This window comes from Spea bombifrons, chromosome 10 (assembly GCF_027358695.1).
Source record: "Spea bombifrons isolate aSpeBom1 chromosome 10, aSpeBom1.2.pri, whole genome shotgun sequence".
NCBI lineage: Eukaryota > Metazoa > Chordata > Amphibia > Anura > Pelobatidae > Spea > Spea bombifrons.
The window spans coordinates 27540028-27561743 of record NC_071096.1 but is presented as its reverse complement, the minus strand read 5'-3'; the positions used below and the strand labels follow the sequence as shown (position 1 = coordinate 27561743).

General features: G+C 39.4%; 1 protein-coding gene across 2 annotated transcripts; it reads right to left on the bottom strand.

The window, feature by feature from the left end:
- Positions 1 to 1865: 1865 nt before the first annotated feature.
- Positions 1866 to 16228, bottom strand: LPCAT2 (lysophosphatidylcholine acyltransferase 2). Of its 2 annotated transcripts, XM_053448962.1 has the most exons (15): positions 16112 to 16228; positions 15143 to 15259; positions 10437 to 10576; positions 9735 to 9952; positions 9182 to 9294; positions 8683 to 8743; positions 8379 to 8437; positions 7991 to 8025; positions 7779 to 7833; positions 7324 to 7406; positions 6609 to 6734; positions 6188 to 6341; positions 4836 to 4934; positions 3658 to 3799; positions 1866 to 2268 (listed from the first exon to the last, which is right to left on the bottom strand). In XM_053448962.1, the coding sequence occupies exons 1-15, from the start codon at positions 16211 to 16213 to the stop codon at positions 2063 to 2065; spliced, it is 1710 nt and encodes a 569-aa protein (XP_053304937.1). In that variant the 5' UTR covers positions 16214 to 16228; the 3' UTR covers positions 1866 to 2062. The 2 variants fall into 2 exon arrangements, with proteins under 2 accessions (XP_053304937.1, XP_053304938.1); XM_053448963.1 differs by lacking the exon at positions 16112 to 16228 and having other exon boundaries at positions 15113 to 15253.
- Positions 16229 to 21716: the final 5488 nt, after the last annotated feature.

Genomic DNA, 21716 nt, shown 5'->3' with positions numbered 1-21716 from the left:
CATTTTTTAGTCTTTAGTGATAACCTTTAGAGAAAACCTTGAAGGGGCTATCATGGGGTAATTGCACTTGTACAAAGAAAGTTAACAACTTTCCAAGGGTTTTCACTTAGTTTACCAATTTGTCACCCCAAAAGTGTCTCATTATAGAGAAAACTATATACGATATAGAGAAAACTCATATTTGACGACAGAGGGGATTCTGTGCCAAGGATATGATATAATGACACACCATGAAATATGGTTAGTGTGTAACACAACATGTTAGCAAACATATTTCCTATATTAAAACTGTCTGTATTTTAAACCAAAATCAAAGGTAACTGGGTGCTTGCCACCAGCAAAAAGTGACAAATTGTGGCTACACTTACATGGAGTAGAAGTCAGAAAAGTGACCCTCAAGCTCTCCAGAACTTGCTGAATATCTTCATGCACAATAAAGTTTGTTTCATTCCGTAAAAACAAAAGATTACATGACAACATTAAAACAAAAAAACATAATTGCAAATATAATATACATAAGGAAAAATGTGATACATCTACACAAAGTAAGCATTTATATGTGGCGTAGAACATCAAAATTATAATGAAGGCCAAACAGTTTGTGTATACCAATGAAATTCCCCATTTAAATATCAGCACCTGTAAAACCCTAAATACAGGAAATAAGAAGGAAACCGATAGCTGCAGAGGTACAGCTAGAAAAATGCTTATTAATTCAAGTCAAACATATTGGAGTTTCATATAAAGGATAAATAAGTATTCTTAGATATAGGTCTTTAGCACGTGTTATTTTTACAACACATTATCACATCTTGGAGATGTCATCAAATCCAAAACCTATTAAATGAAATGTTATATCATTTGTATTCGATATTTCACACTGTTACCTAATGCAGAATGCCAATTCCCACACATCTATACAGACACCAGAAAGTGGCTGCCTGTTTCTTGTGATAAATTGTGATCTTCAAACTTATGTAGATGGGTCTCTCGTTATGGATGGCAATTATATTTATAATACGGTACTATGATGCTGTAAATGTACCCACAACTCAATTTAATAGTTATCTGGATGCAGAGTGGGTCTTCCATGGGTGCTACTCATCATAGGGGTGCCAAAATGGTACACAGAGGTCCCCGGGAACCTGGAAATTCCCTTTTAATATCTCACTACCTTCCTCACCACCACCTTGGTATCCCTGTCTCATTTCCCTCAGCTCTGATTCCTCTTGTTCTTTTGCCATCCAATTCTCTGTGAATCAGGCCCCCCTTAGCACTTTCGCAAAAGGAGCAGAGCCTCTGGGAACACCATCTCCCTAAATGGGCGAGAGGCTGTACCCGTGGCTTCGCCCTTTTACGCAAGTACGTCGAGAAGCCAGACTTTCTGGGTTATAATTAATCTGGATTATCTGAAGAAAAGTGTTTCGGCAGCTCTTTCTTCGAGTCTGCCTGCAAAAGGAGGAACCTCTAGGCTCACCCTCTCTCTGATTGAAGAACGAGAGATAGCCTGTACCCACAGTCCCCGCCCCTTCGCAGAAGCTCTCCGGGAGGGCTGGTTCATGGAGAAGCGGACAAAGAACGAAGACAGAGAAGGCAAGAGAAGAAGAGGAGAAGGTTGGGAGACATTGAGTGAGGGCGATAGCTGACTAGTATCCCGCACATGCATGCAGGTAAAGCAGGAGATACGTTCAATCAAAACACTGCAAATGCATGGATGGGATTCTGAGTGGAGTGCCCTGGGGAGCCAGACACAATCAATCTCTAATTTTGCTCTTTATCATCAACCAGTGTTTCACAAGCATCCACAAATGTCTCAAAATCCAAGAACCTCACTGTGTAAACAGTTAGAAAGAAAATAATTTCCCTTGTATCATTGTATAATAAAACACTTTATTTTAGGTTACAGTGATACACAGGTGCACATAATAGGCTTTTGTTATTTTTAACATGTGCTTGAACTTGCTTCAATTACCAGTCGGCTCATGTTTTTATATTTAGCATCAACAGGGTTAAAAAAAAGTTTTAAAGGATTCTCAAGAAGGTGATACAATTGTGTATATCTTCAGTCCTCTTTTTTATCCGAAATGCCGACGGTCTCAACCACTCCGATTGTAGGTTGTACAGCGGCTTCTGTATTCTGAGCCTCTAAACACTGTTTCAGGTTCTCCTCTTCCTGCAGCATGTGCAGGTAATACCTTTGATGGTCCAAGTAAGTTGTGAACAACTTGGCGTATTCTGGATGCTTCAGGGAAAAGTTCTTAAACTCTTCTGGAATTGGAGAATTTACATTAAATCATTAGAAGATTAGAAACGTTAATGGTATAGTCAGGTAGGTACCAATGCGACTTATTTGGTTTAGACTTGAGACTTGCAAGGTTGACCCTGATTATTTTGGACATATTTAACAAAACCCTCAACCATAACTCAAATGGCAAAGAGATACGGCTAGCAGTCACAAAGTATGGCGAAGAAGATGACCACCAACATTTTTAATAATAAAAAAAACCCTTTAAAATTAGGCCTTTCTTTACAGGGCCAGACAGATAACCACACGTCAGAGGAAAGTATAATGTGGCTTCAATGTTGCAAATGATACTCAGACACTGCATTTCTTATTCATTTCAGAGCACTTGGGTTCTTCACTTGGAGGCTGGAAAGGCATTAGCTGTAGTTACCTTACAAACAGAAGGCACAGCCATTGTATGTTAAAATTAAACCACCAAGGCCAAGAACGTAGTCACGTTTTCAATCATTGAGCTTATTGATAACTGCCCTCTAATTCAATGCTTAGTGTGCGCCAATTAGCATTCACAATAATACTGGATTTTACAGTATTTCACAATGTGCCCCAGGAAAAGACATAGGGCTGTATCGTTTTCTCTATATCTTGTTAACCTATTACCTTGTATAAGTTCCTTGTATAAGTTCACCTGTCTGTTTTTGTATTCTAATTAACCAGTGGTATAAAGTCGTATGTTTCCGCTATGTTCTTTACGATCATATATAACCAGGTTCTACATATGTATTACAAAAAAATCCTATACATATTGTGATAACCTCCATAACCAGCCATTTAACTGAATCTGGTCATTCTAGGTACAGGCTTAACACTTATCTCTGCTGACAGCTCACCTCTCCTGTGCTCCATCTTTGATCCTGCCACTGTTGCCCTCACTAATACTTCTCCGGTCCAGGTAATTAAGTCAAAAGCACAATGAAGATATTGAGGTCATACATTTCTGCTGTTTTGAGCAGTTATCATTTGCTTTGTACCACCTACCAGTCCACCCATCTTGGTTCCCATTTCATGTTAAATAGAATAGCGTAAATATGGAAGAACAGAAGGTATAGGGGACCGAACATCATCTGCACACATTTCAGACATGGTGCACTGTAGGCCTGCAAATATGTTTCAATAATAAAATCAACTAAGAACTGATAATGAGAAGGTAACTTCCCTATATTACACAATGACCCTCAGAGGTGATTTACATTGACTGTAAAGATCTCTGTGTGTTCATGGACTTTAAGAATTTATGTTTTTGCATTATCAACCAAAGGCTTAAGGTTCAAATCTGAGCCACTCAAGATTTGTTTAAACTATAAACTACATGTTTGTTTAGTGTTTAGGTCATCAGTACAGGTTTAAGTGTTTACCGTAAGAGATTTTTCCTGACTTGTCTGCGTCCATTTCCATAAATAGTTTTGAGACATCGAGATCTGGCACTCCCAGAGAACACTGCAGCAAGGAAGTGAACTCATTCATCGTTATACTGCCATCTTCATCAACATCAAACAGCTAGGTACAAAAGTAAACACTAATGTATCAAATCATTGGCAAATAATTCATAAAACATTTACCTTATTTAAATAGGAAAAGTAAATAAGACTCTATTGGTTTGATAGGAATAAAAATTGTCCTGTCAACACAGCAGCCAAGGTTTTCAAATAGTAACATCCTATTTAAGAATAACTATGCAAAAATGGAGATTATAAAACAAATGCCAACATTACAAACTTAAATATTCATCAACAACTGAAGCATATGGGCATATGGTTAACTAGCAATTAAATTGCATTACATTGTGGTCTTAAGGGAGAGTGTCCTTTGGAGGTAGATGGAAAGATGTCTGTAGGTCTAGCATAAGCAGATGTCACTTTTACTAAACAAAAAAATGTAAATCCATATACTCATTCAAGCTAAGTATATCTTGAGCATAATATCTGACACAGACTTCAACATTTCTAGTCTATTAGGTTCAACCCTGCTGATGAGGAACAAGGAGTCCAATACAACCCCAACAATTTCCAATTTTACATCCGAAAGGTGAAAAGACTCCAAAAGAGATCAACAAATTACAACCTTGTCTTGATGAAAAGCACTAAGACTTCATACACAAAAGCTCAATTCAACAATTCAGTAAATGGATATGTGGGACTTGGGTTGCCATGCCAAATGATGCCTTTGGATCTGAAACACCTTGGAACAACATCTAATGCTTTAATATACAATGAACAATTCTATACAACTCCAGGTTAAATGTCCAGCATGAAGAGCACTCTCACTATACAATACGAACACGTTGGCACAATACATAGTCAGGATAAAGTGTAACCTGACATTATACTGGTTCCTAAGCTTCTGCCCCAGGACTCTTATAATAAGAGCGTGTTAGCAGTGGTGTCATGCTCCCTGCATGCACATAATTTTGGTAACTTTATTACAATCCAAAATCATGTGCTACTTAAAGTACATATGTTCTGCCAGGCAATGTTACATTGTAGTAATTATACTTGTCCTCTCCAAATTGTAACATAAAGCCTTAAACTCTTACCTTAAATGCCAGCTGAATGGTGTCCTCTGTATTGGCAGGATTGCAAAGCACTGCTACACCGATTACATATTCTCTGAAATCTATGGTGCCATCTTTGTTCTGAAAGAAAAACACTATTATTGCACTGCCGTGAAAAATGCATTTGTTGAAATATAAATAGAGTTATGAGTCAAATTTCAGTTCTTTGCTGGAGGACAACTGTACAGCTTGGTAAATGAGATAATGTTCTTGTAAAATAGAAAAGATAAATATGACAACATAAAATCCTCACACAATAAAAAATGCAGAAAAAAAAGAAAAATTGGCTGATTACAAATTATATACACACGTTTTCATACACTGTATATTCTGCATTCCTTAATCTGTGACACCACCTTGTGGACATTTCTTTAATACTACCTTAAAAGAAGTTGTTCTCATTGTGGTCTGTTGGGAGATTCCCAAATCAAAGCTACCGACGCTCTACCTTTCCTGACAAAATCTAAGTGTCGTAATTCAAAACCAAGTCTTCTGACATCACAGTTGAAACCACAAGAAATATTTATAAAAAAAATACTCCCATATTTGTTGGATGATACATGCAAGCCTTTCAGACAGCCATGACACACATTGGAACTCAAACCAAAGAGAGATATTTTAAACAAAGACACAAATTCTTCACTGGAAGATAACCTTAACCCATTATTACATTCTTGGCTGCCGATTACACTGTGGTGTGGGCTGGAATGCAGACCTCCCCTCCATTTTGCATACCCCTCATTCTGGGGCTCATAATGTTTGTTTAACCCCTTAATGACAAAGCCCGTACATGTATGGGCTCAAAATGCATTGTTTTCAATGGGTTTTGGGACCGCCCATTGTCCTTAAGGGGTTAATACAAGTCCTAAACCTCAGTACATCTCTGGATGTAATGTGCCGTTCAGTGCTAATTTTCATCAGGGTCTTTCCAACCCATTTTGTTTTTTAGAAGATATCAAAAAAACAAAATAATTAAAATTGTGTTAGAGATGAAGGCAAAAAAATTGTTAATGTCCACTTAATGACAAAAACACATTAGTCGAGCTCTCTAGCAAGTTAAACTTACCTTAGTAAGTCTCATTTAATTCTTCCAATTGAAGGTTTCAAAAAGTAAAGATGTATTGTGTTTATGGCCACAACTGCTTAGGTTCTGCTATTGTGTTGGATGCCAACTAACTTTTCGCTACAAAATTTGTTATGAAGTAATTTTTAATGGTTAAATAACCTTTTGGGGATTCCAGTGTTACAAAGAATGCAGAGTATGTGGAACAGCGCCTTTAGAAGTAAAACAATTTGTGAAAACAGGATAAAGGTTCTGTAGATGAGAGACATACCCTGTCGAACAATGCAAACAGCTCTCTCAGAACCTCAGATACTGGAAGCTTGAGGTGGGAGGAAAACTCTTCCATCCCTATTCTTCCTCCTTTGGATGAGGCAGCAATTGTAGCAAATACCTCCAACTGACTCCTGATGTTATCCCACTTTAGGCTTAAATAAAAATAAATATGTGATTAGAACACTACATTGTTCTTGTTGGTACTCCGTGTTATGGAAATAAAGACAAAAAAACAACATAAGCTTTCTTCTGTCTGAACTCAATTGTTAAACAAAAGGCAACAAAATAAGAAAAGAGAATGACGCACATTATGTTGTATTTAATGATAAAGTAATCATCTCTATTATCAGATGCTGAAGTCCGTACTCGAATCACCCATTCCAGTGCTATATCAATTTAAGCCAACACCAAATTCTTACTTTAACTTCTTGCTGACTTTAGTGAACTCCACAAGACCAGCTTCCATAGGCAAGGTCAACTCTCCAGCTGTCAACATCAGTCTGCAGTCTTCATACGTGTGGTCCGTCACAGGCAGCCCCAGAGCCCTAGGATGTATATATTTGTACATTATACACTACTTGTACACTGTATATCCAGCAAGCTGTACATATCAAGCAACATCAATTGTAGTGAGGGTCCATTTCAATCTTAACAAAATGAGGATAGTCTATAATGATGTGAATTCATTTATTTGAAAGATTTTTATACTATATACCTGATCATGATGGATGATAAAATTAAAGGTACAAGTAAAATATCGATTAGCCCTTGCCGTGTAAAGAGAATAAGGGGATCATCAAATACCATTAAAAACAAATAACAGGTCTATTACTTAAGAATGAAGTGGTGGAAAGCCTCAAGGTTACCACATTGGTATAACTTGTGAGATTGATGGGTGAATTTGTCATCTAACCATCTACCACTTTTTGGTGGTCCTATTATTATTAACAGGGCTCTGTTCTAGAGGTTTGTCCTTTGCCTTGCAAGTTTCTTGAACAACTTGAAGATGTGAGCTCTCTGCAAGGAGGGCCCCCAGTGGAAATTTAGTGACATTAGTGAGCGTAAAAAATAAATTAGTTGAACATTACATTCCAGGATTGCTATATTTGTACTAAGTAATATTGATGAACTTACTGGGCCATGACTTGTCGAACGTTGTTTGCATACAAGAAACAATCTCTCTTTTCATCATCAGAGGGCACGTACACAGGAAGGAACTTGAAAGGAACAATGAAATTAACAAAAGGTAGCAAGCTACTTTACTAACGCAAATCATGCATTTTCACAGTCTGTGGTGGCTGGTAACACTTTGGGTTGGTTCAGCAACCAAGTTCAGGAATGCTGAATAGCAGAATCATACAGACTACATGGAGACATTTCCAAGAACCATTCTTCATCCAATTATGACATCTAAATGTCCATAAATTATTAATATAAGAAAACAATAATTATTCGTTTTCATTTCAGTATTTATAAATCATTGATAGAACCTGAGATAAAAGGTATCCTTATAGATCGACAACAGCATCCTTATAGATCGACAACACAGTTCACAATACCCTACCATGGAATGCATAAGAACTACCTACCTCAACTTCCACGTTGGTGCAGATTTGGCACAGTGTCATGAGCATGAGTTTGGGACTAAACAAAACAAAATAATAAGATAATAAGATAATATAAATAATAAAAAAATAATCATGTTTAGGTAGTGATGTTGTACCTGTGCACTTTTGAAATCATCAGGCCAATCTCATTATAATAATAACAATAATAATAATAATAATATAATTCTACTTACACAGAGTATCCCTGCCATGTCCAAGTCACAGTGTCCTACAAAAACCAAGCCCAATGACACATTATAAAGTTTGCAAACTGTGTATATTATAAAGGAAAACCCTTAATATCCTCAAATGCCTACAATAATCTTTAATTATATAAACAATATAAACATACTATGAAAAAGGTCACTTTAGGCATTTCAGAATACAAGTAAGACCTACAGTATAGTGTAGGACCACTGCAAAAGAGCCAGCACCATTACATGTCACTTAAAAGCCCTTCCAATATTGGATGGAAGGACTAAAAAAAGCAGAGCCCAAACTGAGTGACCATGAAGATCTAATAAAGAGCTGGTTTTAAATCAGTTGCTACATGACAATAAAGCTCAGTTACTTTTCCCATACCAGTATATTGGGGTATCGCAGAATAACAGGTTGAACTGGAACTCCAGGAAGAAATGCACCTTAAGTAATAAAAAAATAGAAATGAAAAAAACAAGAATATATATATATATATATATTCACATTAAAATTATTTTAAGGTTTAACATTTTCTGTCTGATGACAAAACCCCACAAAGGCTTCGGAAACCTTCAGTAGATTCAATATATAGACCCTTCTAAAGAAAACCAGTTGCATATCTTAAAGATAAGAAGTTCATGGGTCAGTAAAGCCAAATATATATACGATTCAACTCAGTAGATGTTACCTGGTTTAAAAGAGATTAAACATGATCGATTTGTACAGGTACCCTCAGGAAACATTAGTATCTGCAACATAAAAATATTCAATATAACTAGGATGGCAAGTCTTTCATACAGAATTGTGCTTTTCTTAAAAATCTCCTGGGCAGATCATGCATTTTGACGGAGCTGCTGCAAGAGGATTTTATACCTTTTGAAATGTCTCATAACCAATAACTTTAAAAGGGTAAAGCTATTAAAAATACAGCCCTATGCATAAATAATGCATTTACATGGTCAAAAATTAAAGACTAAAGAATGCAGTGACATGAATTTGCAATAAATAATGTACAATAACTGTAAAGTGGTTACATAGACACTAATAAGTAAAAAACGGTAAAATACAAAATATTAGCATCAAAAGTTACATTATGCGAAGGTAAAGATTTCAGGAATGTCTCTCTTAAGTGGTGTATGGATTGATCAACTGACTCAATAGAGCAACATAAAAGTTAAAGGTGTTACCTGTGGCCATTCCCCTCCTGATGATGCGCGTCTTTTTATTTCACTGATTGTATTTTTACGGGAATCCGGGTCCACGCGTGACACAAGTACAGGCTGGAGAGACATAAGTATTCCTAGAACAAACACAGAATATCATTTGGTTATAGCGCCTGGGTAAAACAACACACAAATCATGTACACTTTGGACATATTCCAAACTTGAAAATAAATAAATACATACATTTGTTTCTTAAGACACAATTTAGATGATAATTAGAACCAGTTAACATGTTATGCTTAAATAAATAGAAAAATGATGGTAAATATTTAGTAAAGAGTGACAAGCGCTTACTTGATTTTATTTTTGTAAGTGTCAAAAGCAGAAAGGTATGAATTAAACACAATTTGATATTCAGACAAGCAGTAGATATTAAGGGACGGAGAGATTCAGCTTATCATTCAAAAACCACTTAAACAATAGCGTACAAATTCAACCAATACAGTTGTGTCAGCATTAATGTTTGTGTGTATGTATATAATAATATAATAATATTAGACTGTAATAGGGTCTTACTGCCAAACATGGGCACAGCAACATTTTCAGCCCTGGACACAATGGAGGGCATTCCAGATACAATCACTGCAATGCCATCGAAAAAGGAAGAGTGTGGAGCAACTACAATGATGGGGGCCTCGGTTGAACATGCTGGTTTTCCCTGTACACGGACATGGAATCCCATACAGATGTAAAAGAGGCGACCAACTGTGCCAATAATGGACTTTGTGACATTCCTGTGGGAGACAATGTTTATAATAAGCTATCCATTTCAATGAAGCCAATAGAGATAATAGATTGTTTTGTGGAATATGAATTCATATAAAGCATAAATAGTGAAATGTCTAACCTCAAAATTTTCTGCATGGTAGCTGATATCTCAATAATTTCTTTTTTCCACTGCACACTTACTTCATCATTAAGTCTCTCTTGGAAGGCAACATTTATTATGTGATTTTCATAAAATGTGGGACATAATCTGGGTGCCTTCTTGGCAGTGGAGTAAATCTATACTTATATCTAATTTCAGCCAAAACCATTTACGTGTTTTTTTTCTTCTTCATTACTTACTATGGATCAACAGACATATTTTCCCAAACTGCATGAACAACTTCATTACTGTCTGCCTGTTTACAGCAGAGCTGAAAGGTGGTAACACGCACTAGAGGACAATAAAGCCATTGTTCTATCCTGCAGAAATGAATAGAAATAAAGTCCTACCGTCTCCAGCCTCTGATTGGCTGAGTCATCTTATCAGTACAACAGCTGGTAGAAATCTTTGCAATTAACCATGCCAGCGTTAGCACAACCATAAAGAGTACAACTCGGATTGGGAGAAGAACCAGAGCACATAACACCATCTGAAAGAATCAAAAAGAAGAAGCCAAGGTTACATAGACCGAACAGCAAAAATAAATCTTTACACTGGCCTTGTTAAGACATACAGGATCCGCTCCTGGTGCCAAATACTCTAGGTATGCCCCTGGTCCAAGGGCCGGCACAGCGAGTTTTAAAACAGCCAGTGTGCCTATTCCATGCCGCAGGGCCAGACTGGCCCACCAGGATACCAGGAAATTTCCTGGTGAGCTGGGTGGCCGGCAGACCAACATTCAAAGCGGCCGCTGGCGCCTAATGAAATTAAAGTCGGCGGTGTGCACGCACAGCGCTGCCCAATGACTATGTCTCAGCTCTTCGTCCCACCCCTTTTAAGACATAGGACGAAGAGCTGAGGCACAGCCATTGGGCAGCACGGTGCGCGCACGCAGGCCGCTTTCATTTCATTGGGCGTTGGTGGCTGGCAGGGGCCGCTTGAAAATCCTGCTCTCAGCCACTTAGCTGCTGTCAAGAGTTCCTTGAAGAGGGAGAGGATCGTCACGTCGGAGGAGAGCAGGAAAAAACAAAAAAACCCCACAAAAATTTAAGTATTACCAAAAAATAGGGGGTTCAAGGAAAGCAGACCCATATTCAAGGGAGGGGGGATTGCCTTGGGACATCATTAAAAATTAAATAATACAAAAGGGGGGGTGGCTGGGTAGTGGCATCACAAAATCAATATAAACAGGGGGTGTGTGACTGGGGGTATTACACATGGCAGTGGGGGCATCAACAGTAGACAAGAGTGTGCTTGGGCATCACTTTAAGCAATACAAAAGTGGTGGGGGCATAATACAAAATGGAGGGGGTTAGTTGGGGCATCACATAAATCAATGCTAGGGGGCAATAGACAAGGGTGTGGGGAAATAAATGCACACAAGGGGCAATACACAAGACAGTAATCAATACTAAAGGGGGACCTGGCTGGGGCATCAATACACAAGGGGACAAAAATACAATAGGGGGAGTTAATGACAAAACAGTGTAGAAAATAATTTTTTTTTGCTGCAGTGTGGCAGAGCCCGTAATGATGTATGTCTGGGTGTCAGTGTGGCAGAGCCTGTCCTGGTATGTGTATTTGGGTGTCGGTGTGGCAGAGCCTGTCCTGGTGTGCGTGTTCGGGTGTCAGTGTGGCAGAGCCTGTCCTGGTGTGTATGTTCGGGTGTCAGTGTGGCAGAGCCTGTCCTGGTGTGTGTGTTTTGGTGTCAGTGTGGCAGAGCCTGTCCTGGTGTGTGTGTTTGGGTGTCAGTGTGGCAGAGCCTGTCCTGGTGTGTATGTTCGGGTGTCAGTGTGGCAGAGCCTGTCCTGGTGTGTGTGTTTTGGTGTCAGTGTGGCAGAGCCTGTCCTGGTGTGTGTGTTTTGGGGTGTTGGTGGGGCAGAGCCTGTACTGGTGTGTGTGTTTGGTCATCTGCTTCCTGGCACTTAACTTACAGTAGGAACTATTTCAGTTTTGCTTATCCAGAGATAAAATGCCCTCCTGAATTTGTAGTGACTCTAGGGGACAAAACTTTCAAGGCCCAGAAATCATTTAGTGGAAAAGTTAAGGTATTGTGTTATTTACTCTATATTTATTTCAAGGACTAGTCGTACTAAATTGTGGTTTCAGGCTTCCCATGTTGAACGACCAAGCATTATGTTAGTCCAATAACAAAAGTATCATTCCATAGCACATTACTTTTGACGATATACCGTATTTGCTCGATTATAAGACGACCCCCCAAAATCTGAATATTAACTTAGGAAAAAAGAAAAAGCCTGAATATAAGACGACCCTAAAGGAAAACAGTTTTACCAGTAAATGTTAATTCATGTAAACTATTTTTTTTAATAAAAGCTATGATTGAGAAAAATATTTTGTTTTTATTTCTTGTATTTTCCAACCTGTCCCCCAGTTACGCACATCTGCCCCCAGGCTTGCCACTCCAATATGGCACTGTGGCCCATGATATGCCTTTTAACCCTCTATATGCCACTGTGCCCCATGGTATGCCTTTTGACCCCCTATGTGCCACTCTGCCTCCAGAAATGCCTTATACCCCTATATCCCATTCTGGCATTTAGGGGGTTAAAATGCATATTATGGGGCAGAGTGGCATATAGGGAGGTATAAGGCATTTCAGGAGGCAGAGTGGCATTAAGGGAGTTAAAAGGCATTGTATAGAGCACTCTGCCTCCAGAAATGCCTTATACCCCTATATGCCACTCTGGCATTTAGGGGGTTAAAAGGCATATTATGGGGCAGAGTGGCATATAGGGAGGTATAAGGCATTTCAGGAGGCAGAGTGCTCTATTAAATGTCCCCTTAACGCCACTCCAGAAATGCCCTATGCCCCCATTTAACACACACACCCTATACCCCCATTTAACTAACACACACACACTCTCTCTCTCCCCCCCTCTCTCACCCCCCTTCCCCCTCTCTCACCGGTGCTTCCAGCCGGGGCAGCGGGTTGACGTCGCCTTCCGCTGCAGCCGAAAGGAGGTGGAGTTGGCAGCGGGGGTTTGTATGCGTCCGTCGCGTATACTTTCCCCGGCTGTCCGAGATCAGAGTTCCCCGCACCGGTGCCGGGAACTCTGATCTCTGACAGTCGGGGAAGGTTTACGCGACGGACGCAGACAACCCCCGCTGCTAGCCACGCCTCCTTCCGGCTGCAGCGGACGTTGTCTACGCGGATCGCGTAGACGTCAACCCGCTGCCCCGGCAACACAGCAGGAAGCACCGGTAAGTGTGTGTATGATGGGGGGGGGGTGAGACAGGAGGATCCAGGTCCCCTGCAGCGGTGCGGGGGATCTGGATCTTAGTCTCCTAATCAGACCTCTATTTGAGGTCTGATTAGAAGACGACCCCGATTAGAAGACGAGGGGTATTTTTCAGAGCATTTGCTCTGAAAAAAACCTCGTCTTATAATCGAGCAAATACGGTATATACTGTATGTATATATAAATACACACACTGCCCATATACACACACACTGCCTATATATACACAGACTGCCCCCCCCCCCCCACACACACATCTAGCCCATACACACACGCACACTGCCCATACACAAATGCACACTGCCCATACACACACACTGCCCATTCACACACACCAGTTTACAAACACACACACACATACACAGCCCGTATACCCCTTTCTCCCCATCTTTTACTTTTCTCATCTTTCATCATCTTCTATCTTCCATCCTGTGGTGGGAGCGTGAGGTCTGTCACTCCAGGCCTCTGCGTTAGCACTCCCTCATCACTATGCACCAGCTATTAATGCAGATCGCCAGGGTGACGTCATATCCGGGCGCTCTGCATCATTTGCTGGTGCGTAGTTGTTAGGGAGAATGGAAGCCGAGGTCTGAATTGACAGACCTCGCGCTTCCTAATGTTGGGCCAGTAAAAGGAGGATTGTGATATCCCCAATCAGCCCTGCTCATCGGGCACCTCCACCCCAGACCAGCGCTGATGGAGCCTGGGTGCGCACTGCCCACAGGGGCCCCTGATGAGCAGGGCTGGTTGGGGAGGGCACAATCATGCAGCTGCCTTGGCAGTCCCCTGAAGACCAGCCCAGGGGAGGCGGCATTTCCGCTAAGCCCCTCCCCTATAGAATCACTACTGTTTTTTTAAGGGGCTTTGTAATGAATTACATTGCTGGCAGAAATGTCACTCACCACGGGGCCCTGTTGAGCTGGTAAGGGAGATCCATGATCTCCCCAACCAGTCCTGGAGGCTGCAGCTGCTGATTGGGCGGCTGTGTGTCCCCTTGCCTCACTCGCCCCACGCTTCCTACGGCCCTGCATACATTTATAGTTTGCAATTTATTCACTATAAAGAGCCAACACCAGCAAGCTTCTTCTACTTCAATGTCAGAATTGTCCCCGGGTAAAGTATTTAGTAGGTATCATACAGTGCTAACCCAACCTTCGGAGCATTTTCTCGAGAGGGTCACCAATATTGTCCTTGCATGATGCAGTCATGTTGACTATAATTAATGTACTACTAATGCATTTGTGAACAAACCTTATTAAGTGGTAGAATACATATGACCATACTGATTTTAGGAAAGGAATAAACCCTATAGTTAAGCATGTGCTAGTGCATGACAAAATACAGTAACCGTGTAACAATGTACCTAGACCTTTATATGTTTTGGGCTAGTGATACCCACAACTAGGAGAAGTTTAAAACGGATACATGTAGCATAAAATCATTCATAAGCAAATATAGCGAAAGTGTTAAAAAAATAAATAAAAAAAAAAAAAAAAGGAAAGGAAACTTTCTAATTCCCTATTTTATGTATTATTAAACCACCTTTGTGTGACTTCCCTTTTGAAATAGGGATGTTGCGTTCTGTAACTATTTACCATAACCATTTCCAGTGTCAAAACGTAATTAGTTTTTTTTTTTAAAGTTTGCAACATTGCTAAAACCTCTTTCGTTATCATTGATAAACATCTAACATCCTGAAAGCCTTTATGTAAAAAAACGCGTGAACAATCTAAGGCTGTAATACCCCAGTAAAAATATTATACTCATGTAAGAAAGTCCAAGTATCTTCCTACACGTATCTTGCTGGCCAGACTCAAGTCCACTTCATGCACAAATGGATTTGGAATCTGCGGAGGAATGAAAGATTTCTGCCGTGGTAGACGGGGTGCATACTGTTGTACCATGTCGACCTAAGGAAAAGAAAAAATAAAAACATATTACAGAATTAAAAATTTATATATAGTAACATCTTCATGAAGCATGGATCATCTATAAAAGTTGTGAAATTAAATGTTTCGAAATTCTCTCTAATATTTATCTATACATTTTACAGGGCTAGTTTAGCCTTTCCGGCAAGAAAAACCTCCAACAAGCTCCAACATGAGAAAATAAGGAGAAAATACTCCCCTGCCCCTCTCTAGTGGACACAGGTCCAGTATCTAATTCCTGTTTATTTAAAGCAGCAGCTGCGTTTATTATTTCAGAGAATCAGTGAAGCAAACTATTTGCTTCACTCACCCGTCTCTCAGTAAAGCGTAGTTTCATTGGGAAACATTACTATTTTTGTGCCCGAAACATGGCATAGGCTTCGGGCATTGGGGAGACAGGGTCAGGACCGATCCCTGCTGTAAGCAGTCTTTGTCAATTGCATGCTAGCTAAACATGTTATCACAGCAGAAGAGGTATGCAAAATTCAATTAGTGTTGGTGTAAATTCAATATATACGACATTCTCTTAAAATATAAATGCCAACATAATCCAGATCACTGTACAATGGGTTGACGCATCATACAAATTACTGATATTACAGGTTTGGATACCGGACAACAAAAGGTGGTAAGATCCTGATTATCCGAGCTTGTGTTATTAAGAAACCCATAGTGATAAGGTGGTTGTAAACACACGGTGTGTTCACAGCCCTGTACACAAAAACAAATCCTGCAAAGGCGACTCTTATGCATGAAATGCGTGTGATTCCGACGGAAGACAGGAGAGCTCATACATTCAGATATCTTATAAAGCAAGAGTAGAGTGTAACTCACATTTGTCGGTTTGGTTAAGGCTAAGACACAGCAGAAGCTTGTTCTTCCTTCTTTAACACAGCCAGTTCTCTCTTGGTATTTACCCCTCCCTCTTCCTCTCATCGACACCAGTTAACCCTTGGGAGACGGCGTGGTTTACATTCTTCCATGTCTGTGTAAATTTGAGTTCATTATCTACCTGCAGTTTATGACCCATTCATAAAATTATATATTGTCAAAACATAATGAAGCAGGCAACATCAGATTACAGCAGTAGAACAGTGGAAAAAGCATAAATTATGTATTTTTTCCTGAGCTCATCAACATAATTTTGCAGAATGCATATTTCCCATTCTGACCAACACAAGTAAAGTGCTACCTGGCAGTATGTATGATGAGTAAACCGGGTACATGGAAATAAATACTTCCCAAGCGCCCATCTTCATGAAGGACAGTTTGGATCCCAAATTCCTTTATTCTCATCGGATGTCTCCTTTTCCAAGTGTCCTGTGGGTACGAGTATCAGAATTATTTAGCCATGAAAGTCACAATAATATGTATAAGAAACAGGCAGCATGTTCCTAAATTAAATTAGGTAAATTAAAAAAAACACTCTACCCATAAAACACCCATCTTCTACGTTCTTGAGTTGGACCAGCTAACTAGTTAGAAATGTGAAAAAATAAAATAAATTGTGAACTATACATACAAAAAGGAAATTCTATGTGATTAGTGCTTTTGCCCACCTGCCCAACACACCACTATTAAAGTGAGGCCCCACCATGTGGAATCCCATTTCAAGTGTTTTCCCCGTATATCATGCTGGTCAGATCCTTCAACAAATTGTCATCCTGTATCATAATACATGGTAACTGATTTTCAAACAATGTATCAGGTTTATTCTAGAACCCATCCATTTCTGATCAGAATAAAAAGGGGAAAAATGCTTGACACCAAATCATTAACAATTTAATTTTAAAGGAACTGCAACATGTTATTTCAATATGTAAGGGTTTTCCCTTTCTTTATTTCCCCTTATCTCTAGCTGTTCCTTTCTTACGTGCTCCTTTCTAAAGAAGAAGTGATAGTAAATCACAAAGACATATGATGAATCTAGAAACTTAAAAGTGCTACCAACCTAAACCTAAGGTGCAAACCCTTAGCATGGGAAAAAGGGGGCAGCTTTCCCAGGCCAACTTAGGGGCCCACATTAGCTGTCCCTCTTGCCTCCTTAACAGCTGGCATGGTCTTCTCCTAAAGCTTCCACACTTTGCAACACCTGCTGTTGGAGGTATGTCATGTCCTAGCACCTGGTAGCACTAGGTATCTTTATCTATATTACACACATACATATATAATACCGTATTATAAAAAAAAAATTACATAGTTTGGAGCACAATGTTTGAGTTCCATGACCCTAAGCAGGTCATGTCTTGACTACTTGGCCCAGGCTTGCCAGCCTGCCTGCTGAAATGCAAATGTTTTCCCAAGATATTTAATATTGTTCAATGACGCATAGCATTTATTATCTGTTTGCATAGCAAGACTACTTTTACTGGCAACAGATGTGTAACACTGAATGCTGGGCTCCATTGAGGTGCGTCTTATGCCTGGTTATATACTGGAGAAAATAAGCACAAGGTGCCAATTCTGCAAAACAGTTAAACATTCATATGATGACAAAGACCTTGTGAATGTCTAATAGTTAATTGCAGAAGTCATTAGTAGCAGACATTAGCACCAGCTTTAAAAGGTCCCACTTGAAAATCCTTGGATCTGTAGCTCTTGCAGTTTTAATATTTGAATTAAGGAAAATTGGCTACAGAGTAAAGGGAACATGTAGCGTGGTATTAGCACTGCAGTGGTTTGCCTTAATAGCTATTTTGACAAAAAGCTCTTGTGAGGTGCCCCACACAACCTACGTATGGAGTATCTCTCATCTCGGAACAGAAATTAAGGCTCCATTCATAATACAGGACAAGCGGCCAGTCAGAGAAGCAAGACATGTTATCTCTAAAGAGAGCCACAGATTAAAGGTATAAAGGCGTAACATAAATTAGGGTAAACTTTAGGTTAATATCAAATTTAACAGATAGCTAATAATTTGTAAGTAAAAAAAATACCTTATTTTAAAAACGACACATCTCAAGCGCTCCTAGTATATTTCAAAATTAATAAAAAGATTTAGAATCCCGCTGAACTCTACCTCTGTCCCGAAAAGCGTTGCAGAGGAAGAGCTCAGCAGGACAGAGTGGCAAAATCAGGACTGTCACACGCAAAACAGGACACTTAGGATGCATGCATCATATTTATAGGGAGGCTTTTGGGGAAAGTAAGATTAACCGCTTCCAGACCAGGCTGGTTTTCTTTTTAACAAAATTGTACCCTTTGTGGCAGAGGCTATTTTAAGATTTTTGCTGTATATTTCTTGTCATTTAGTGTACACACAAATTATATATTTTTTTAATCACAAGAAGGGCTCTCTTTTGATAGTATCATATAATTTAATATTAAAAATTATGGTGAATTTTTTTTTTTAAAAAAGGAATATTTGTCTTGGGTTTAAAAAAAATGCCCAATGTTTTTATATTTTTATTTTGCAATTTATAGTGTAGTAAAAGTAACATATTGCTATTTAAAAACAATATTTTTAAATCTGGTCAGCCTGCACCCACGTCCTATTTGGGACATCATTGAAGCCCTCTAATTCAATTTACCCCATCAAGCCATATATTATTGACTCTTTTTGTGCACTGGGTGACCAGAGGGTCAACACAGAACAGAGGGAGCCCTGATAAGATTGCAGAGCAGGGCTAGGCAGTCATGCAAAGTTGAAGAGGAGAAGGAGGGAGGTGAGGGTTATTAATGGCAGCTAGAAAGGGGGATTTGTGCTGTTTTAGGTGCCATCTTCCCTCCCTTTATTATGTCTCCCTACATTATTATGTTTCAATGCTGCTATATTTATTGTATATGATATGTTTTGATATAATTTCTCTTTTTCTTTATAGGCACTTTTTTTTACTGCTGGTGGGTGGTACCTTGCCAGGCGATAGTATCCCCTGGTGTGGTGGGAGGTTCCTGGGTGGGCATGGTTCCTCAAACCACATGTCAGCAGGGCAACACGGTCTGCCCCTTCTTATAGGTGGCATTCATGGTTTGACCTCAGTAGCTCCTGGCAAGCTTTGGGGTATTATGGTTTATGGTGGTTTCATGTATGTAAGTGATTTACGTTACTGTTGTGTTAAGGCACCTTTATGGTCACGGGTTGCGTGGCAATAGCTTTTTGTAAATAAATCATATGTGGCCTTTTCGACCCACATGGCGTTCCGTGTATTTATTTGGGCGGGTCATTGGGCATGGCACAGCCTGGGAGTCAAGGCTACACCCGTCACAATTCGCCCTCAAACATTGTGATAGTAATTTTTGTATGTACACACCCACATACATTCATATACACACAACTTTAGGCTTAAATTTATAGCTCCTGCTATATGTCACCGCTAAATAACACATGTGTTCAGCTCCCTCAAGTATAGTGATACCCCCCCATACAGACCGATTCTTCTACTGAGAACCTGTCATTTTCTCAGGCCACTAACTAGATGTACCCTATCATAGTACGGTATATGTTGTTGAAGAGTAAACTAAAATGAAATATTTTAGAAAACTAGAGAAATTATGTTATAGACTCTACCAATATTTGTAAGCTGTATCATATTGCTTGAAGCATTCTCCAATACAGAGGCCAGGCCAAGACGGACAGTCAGGGCAGAAGTAGGGCGAGTCACATCTTTTGAAGCAGAGTCTGTGCCGCTTCTGTGGCTTTTGCTCACGTGGAGCGAGGCATCTTGACTGGGAAGTGTTTGGCTGCAGGTCTTCCAGCATTTTCTGTAGATGCAATACTCTCTTATACAAAAATAAAAAATAAAAACAAAGGATTTACAGTGCATGAGCAAACTTTGCCAATAAGAGTCAGGAAAGCCACAGACATTTAAAGGGACAGCTGTCATCTGCATTACAGTGACCCTTTAAGTGTATTCTAAATGCACAAAGATCTTCTACATAAGGCATCCTATCCAACATCTATGAGAAAAAATGTATTACTGTGCAAAAGCAGACATTCACAAGGCCCAATTTTTTTAAAGTAACATTATACTTAGATGATGATATACCATCAATGTCATGGAATAGTACCTTGGGAGCAATGCTGGACTTTAAAGGCTTGTGTTGTGAAATGTACCTGTTATGTAAACCACCTCCACTGCCATTATTACCAGCAGGCACGAAATCTCCTCCTGTTAGTAGCTTGAAGTTTTCTGGAAAGGACTGCCCAATCTACACAGAATAATTACCTAAGGTTAACCCTTAATACTCTGGTGCAACAATAAACAGGCTTAAGCAATTCCACTTTAAAGTAAGCCTTCCATAAATGCAAAACTTTATAAAATATGCGTTTACAATGCCCAATAAAAGATAAATAAACCACTGAAAAGGAATAAGAGCCCAACAGGCTACAGTTACAACAGCCCTGCCCTGCCATCAGCATGAATGAGTGTTAATATATCAGTGTTTTCAGGGGAAAAGAACTCTACCTGAATGGGTCAAAACACACTTGGACCAGATAAGCTAAATAAAGCAAAAACAAACCCTGATCCCACACTGGGGTAAAATTCTTGCAACATCATCTTCTTGAAGCAAAACAAAATAGAACAGGGAGTAAAGTATTAAGACATTTGATATGTCCATGTCTACTGACTGAGAAGGAGCCAAGTGCCAAATGGAGAGCTGCCATACAACAACATATCACATATAACATGATGATTATTGGATATTATATAAAATCATTTACCTCTAGTATTGTACTTTTGGTCACAGGATCACCTTAAACACAAAGTCCTCTAGGATGCAGAGACACTTCATACACAGAAGACTTTAAAATAAAAAAGGCTTAGCCTGCTTTATTGTTATTTAGATGGCAAATGTAATCAGCATACAAATAAAATCAAAATTCATGCTCTGCTGAGCACTCACTAAACAATTCTTTTTTTCATCACTATGCTTAGGCGGCTTGTCCTTTGCCAAGATACAAATCATAAAGATATTCACCACCCATAAGTTTTTTGATGTCTGCTCCCTAAGGGAACACATGTCTCTCTCTGTCTCCCTGCAGGTAGAGTGGTTGACCGCCTCCCTTCCAATTAAGAGATGCAACTGAGTGAACTCAGGGAGTGTTGGAACTCCTGGCCTGGAATTCTCACCTGCCATATCTGAGCAAGAAGGACAACGTGGAGTGGAGCACTGGCCCATGCTACTCTCCAAATGCTTCATGCCAAAATACATGGAATAAAATAAACAATACATCAGAATCCTCAATGCCAGTCGTCAGATGACATGTTCCAACTGACCTCAACTCACTTACAGTGATTTTATCATACATTAAATGTGCCTTATTAATTATGTCATAAAACCATTATTAATATTTTGTTGGAAATTTAGCATGAGATGTTAATATGATGGGTACCCTGCTTTTCCCATACCAGTATGCACTGAGGAGCTAGTAAGCATGGCAAAAAAATGCTAATTTCTACCAGATTACAGAACACATAAAAAATGGGTCATTTTCAGC

Excerpts from the sequence above, each read along its gene's own strand:
- LPCAT2 (XM_053448962.1), bottom strand. The coding sequence starts at position 16,213 with ATGAGAGGAAGAGGGAGGGGTAAATACCAAGAGAGAACTGGCTGTGTT. Across the intron at positions 15,260-16,111 it reads CCTTAACCAAACCGACAAAT|GTCGACATGGTACAACAGTA; the intron begins GTGAGTTACACT and ends TCTTTTCCTTAG. Across the intron at positions 2,269-3,657 it reads GTCAGGAAAAATCTCTTACG|AAGAGTTTAAGAACTTTTCC; the intron begins GTAAACACTTAA and ends CTCCAATTCCAG.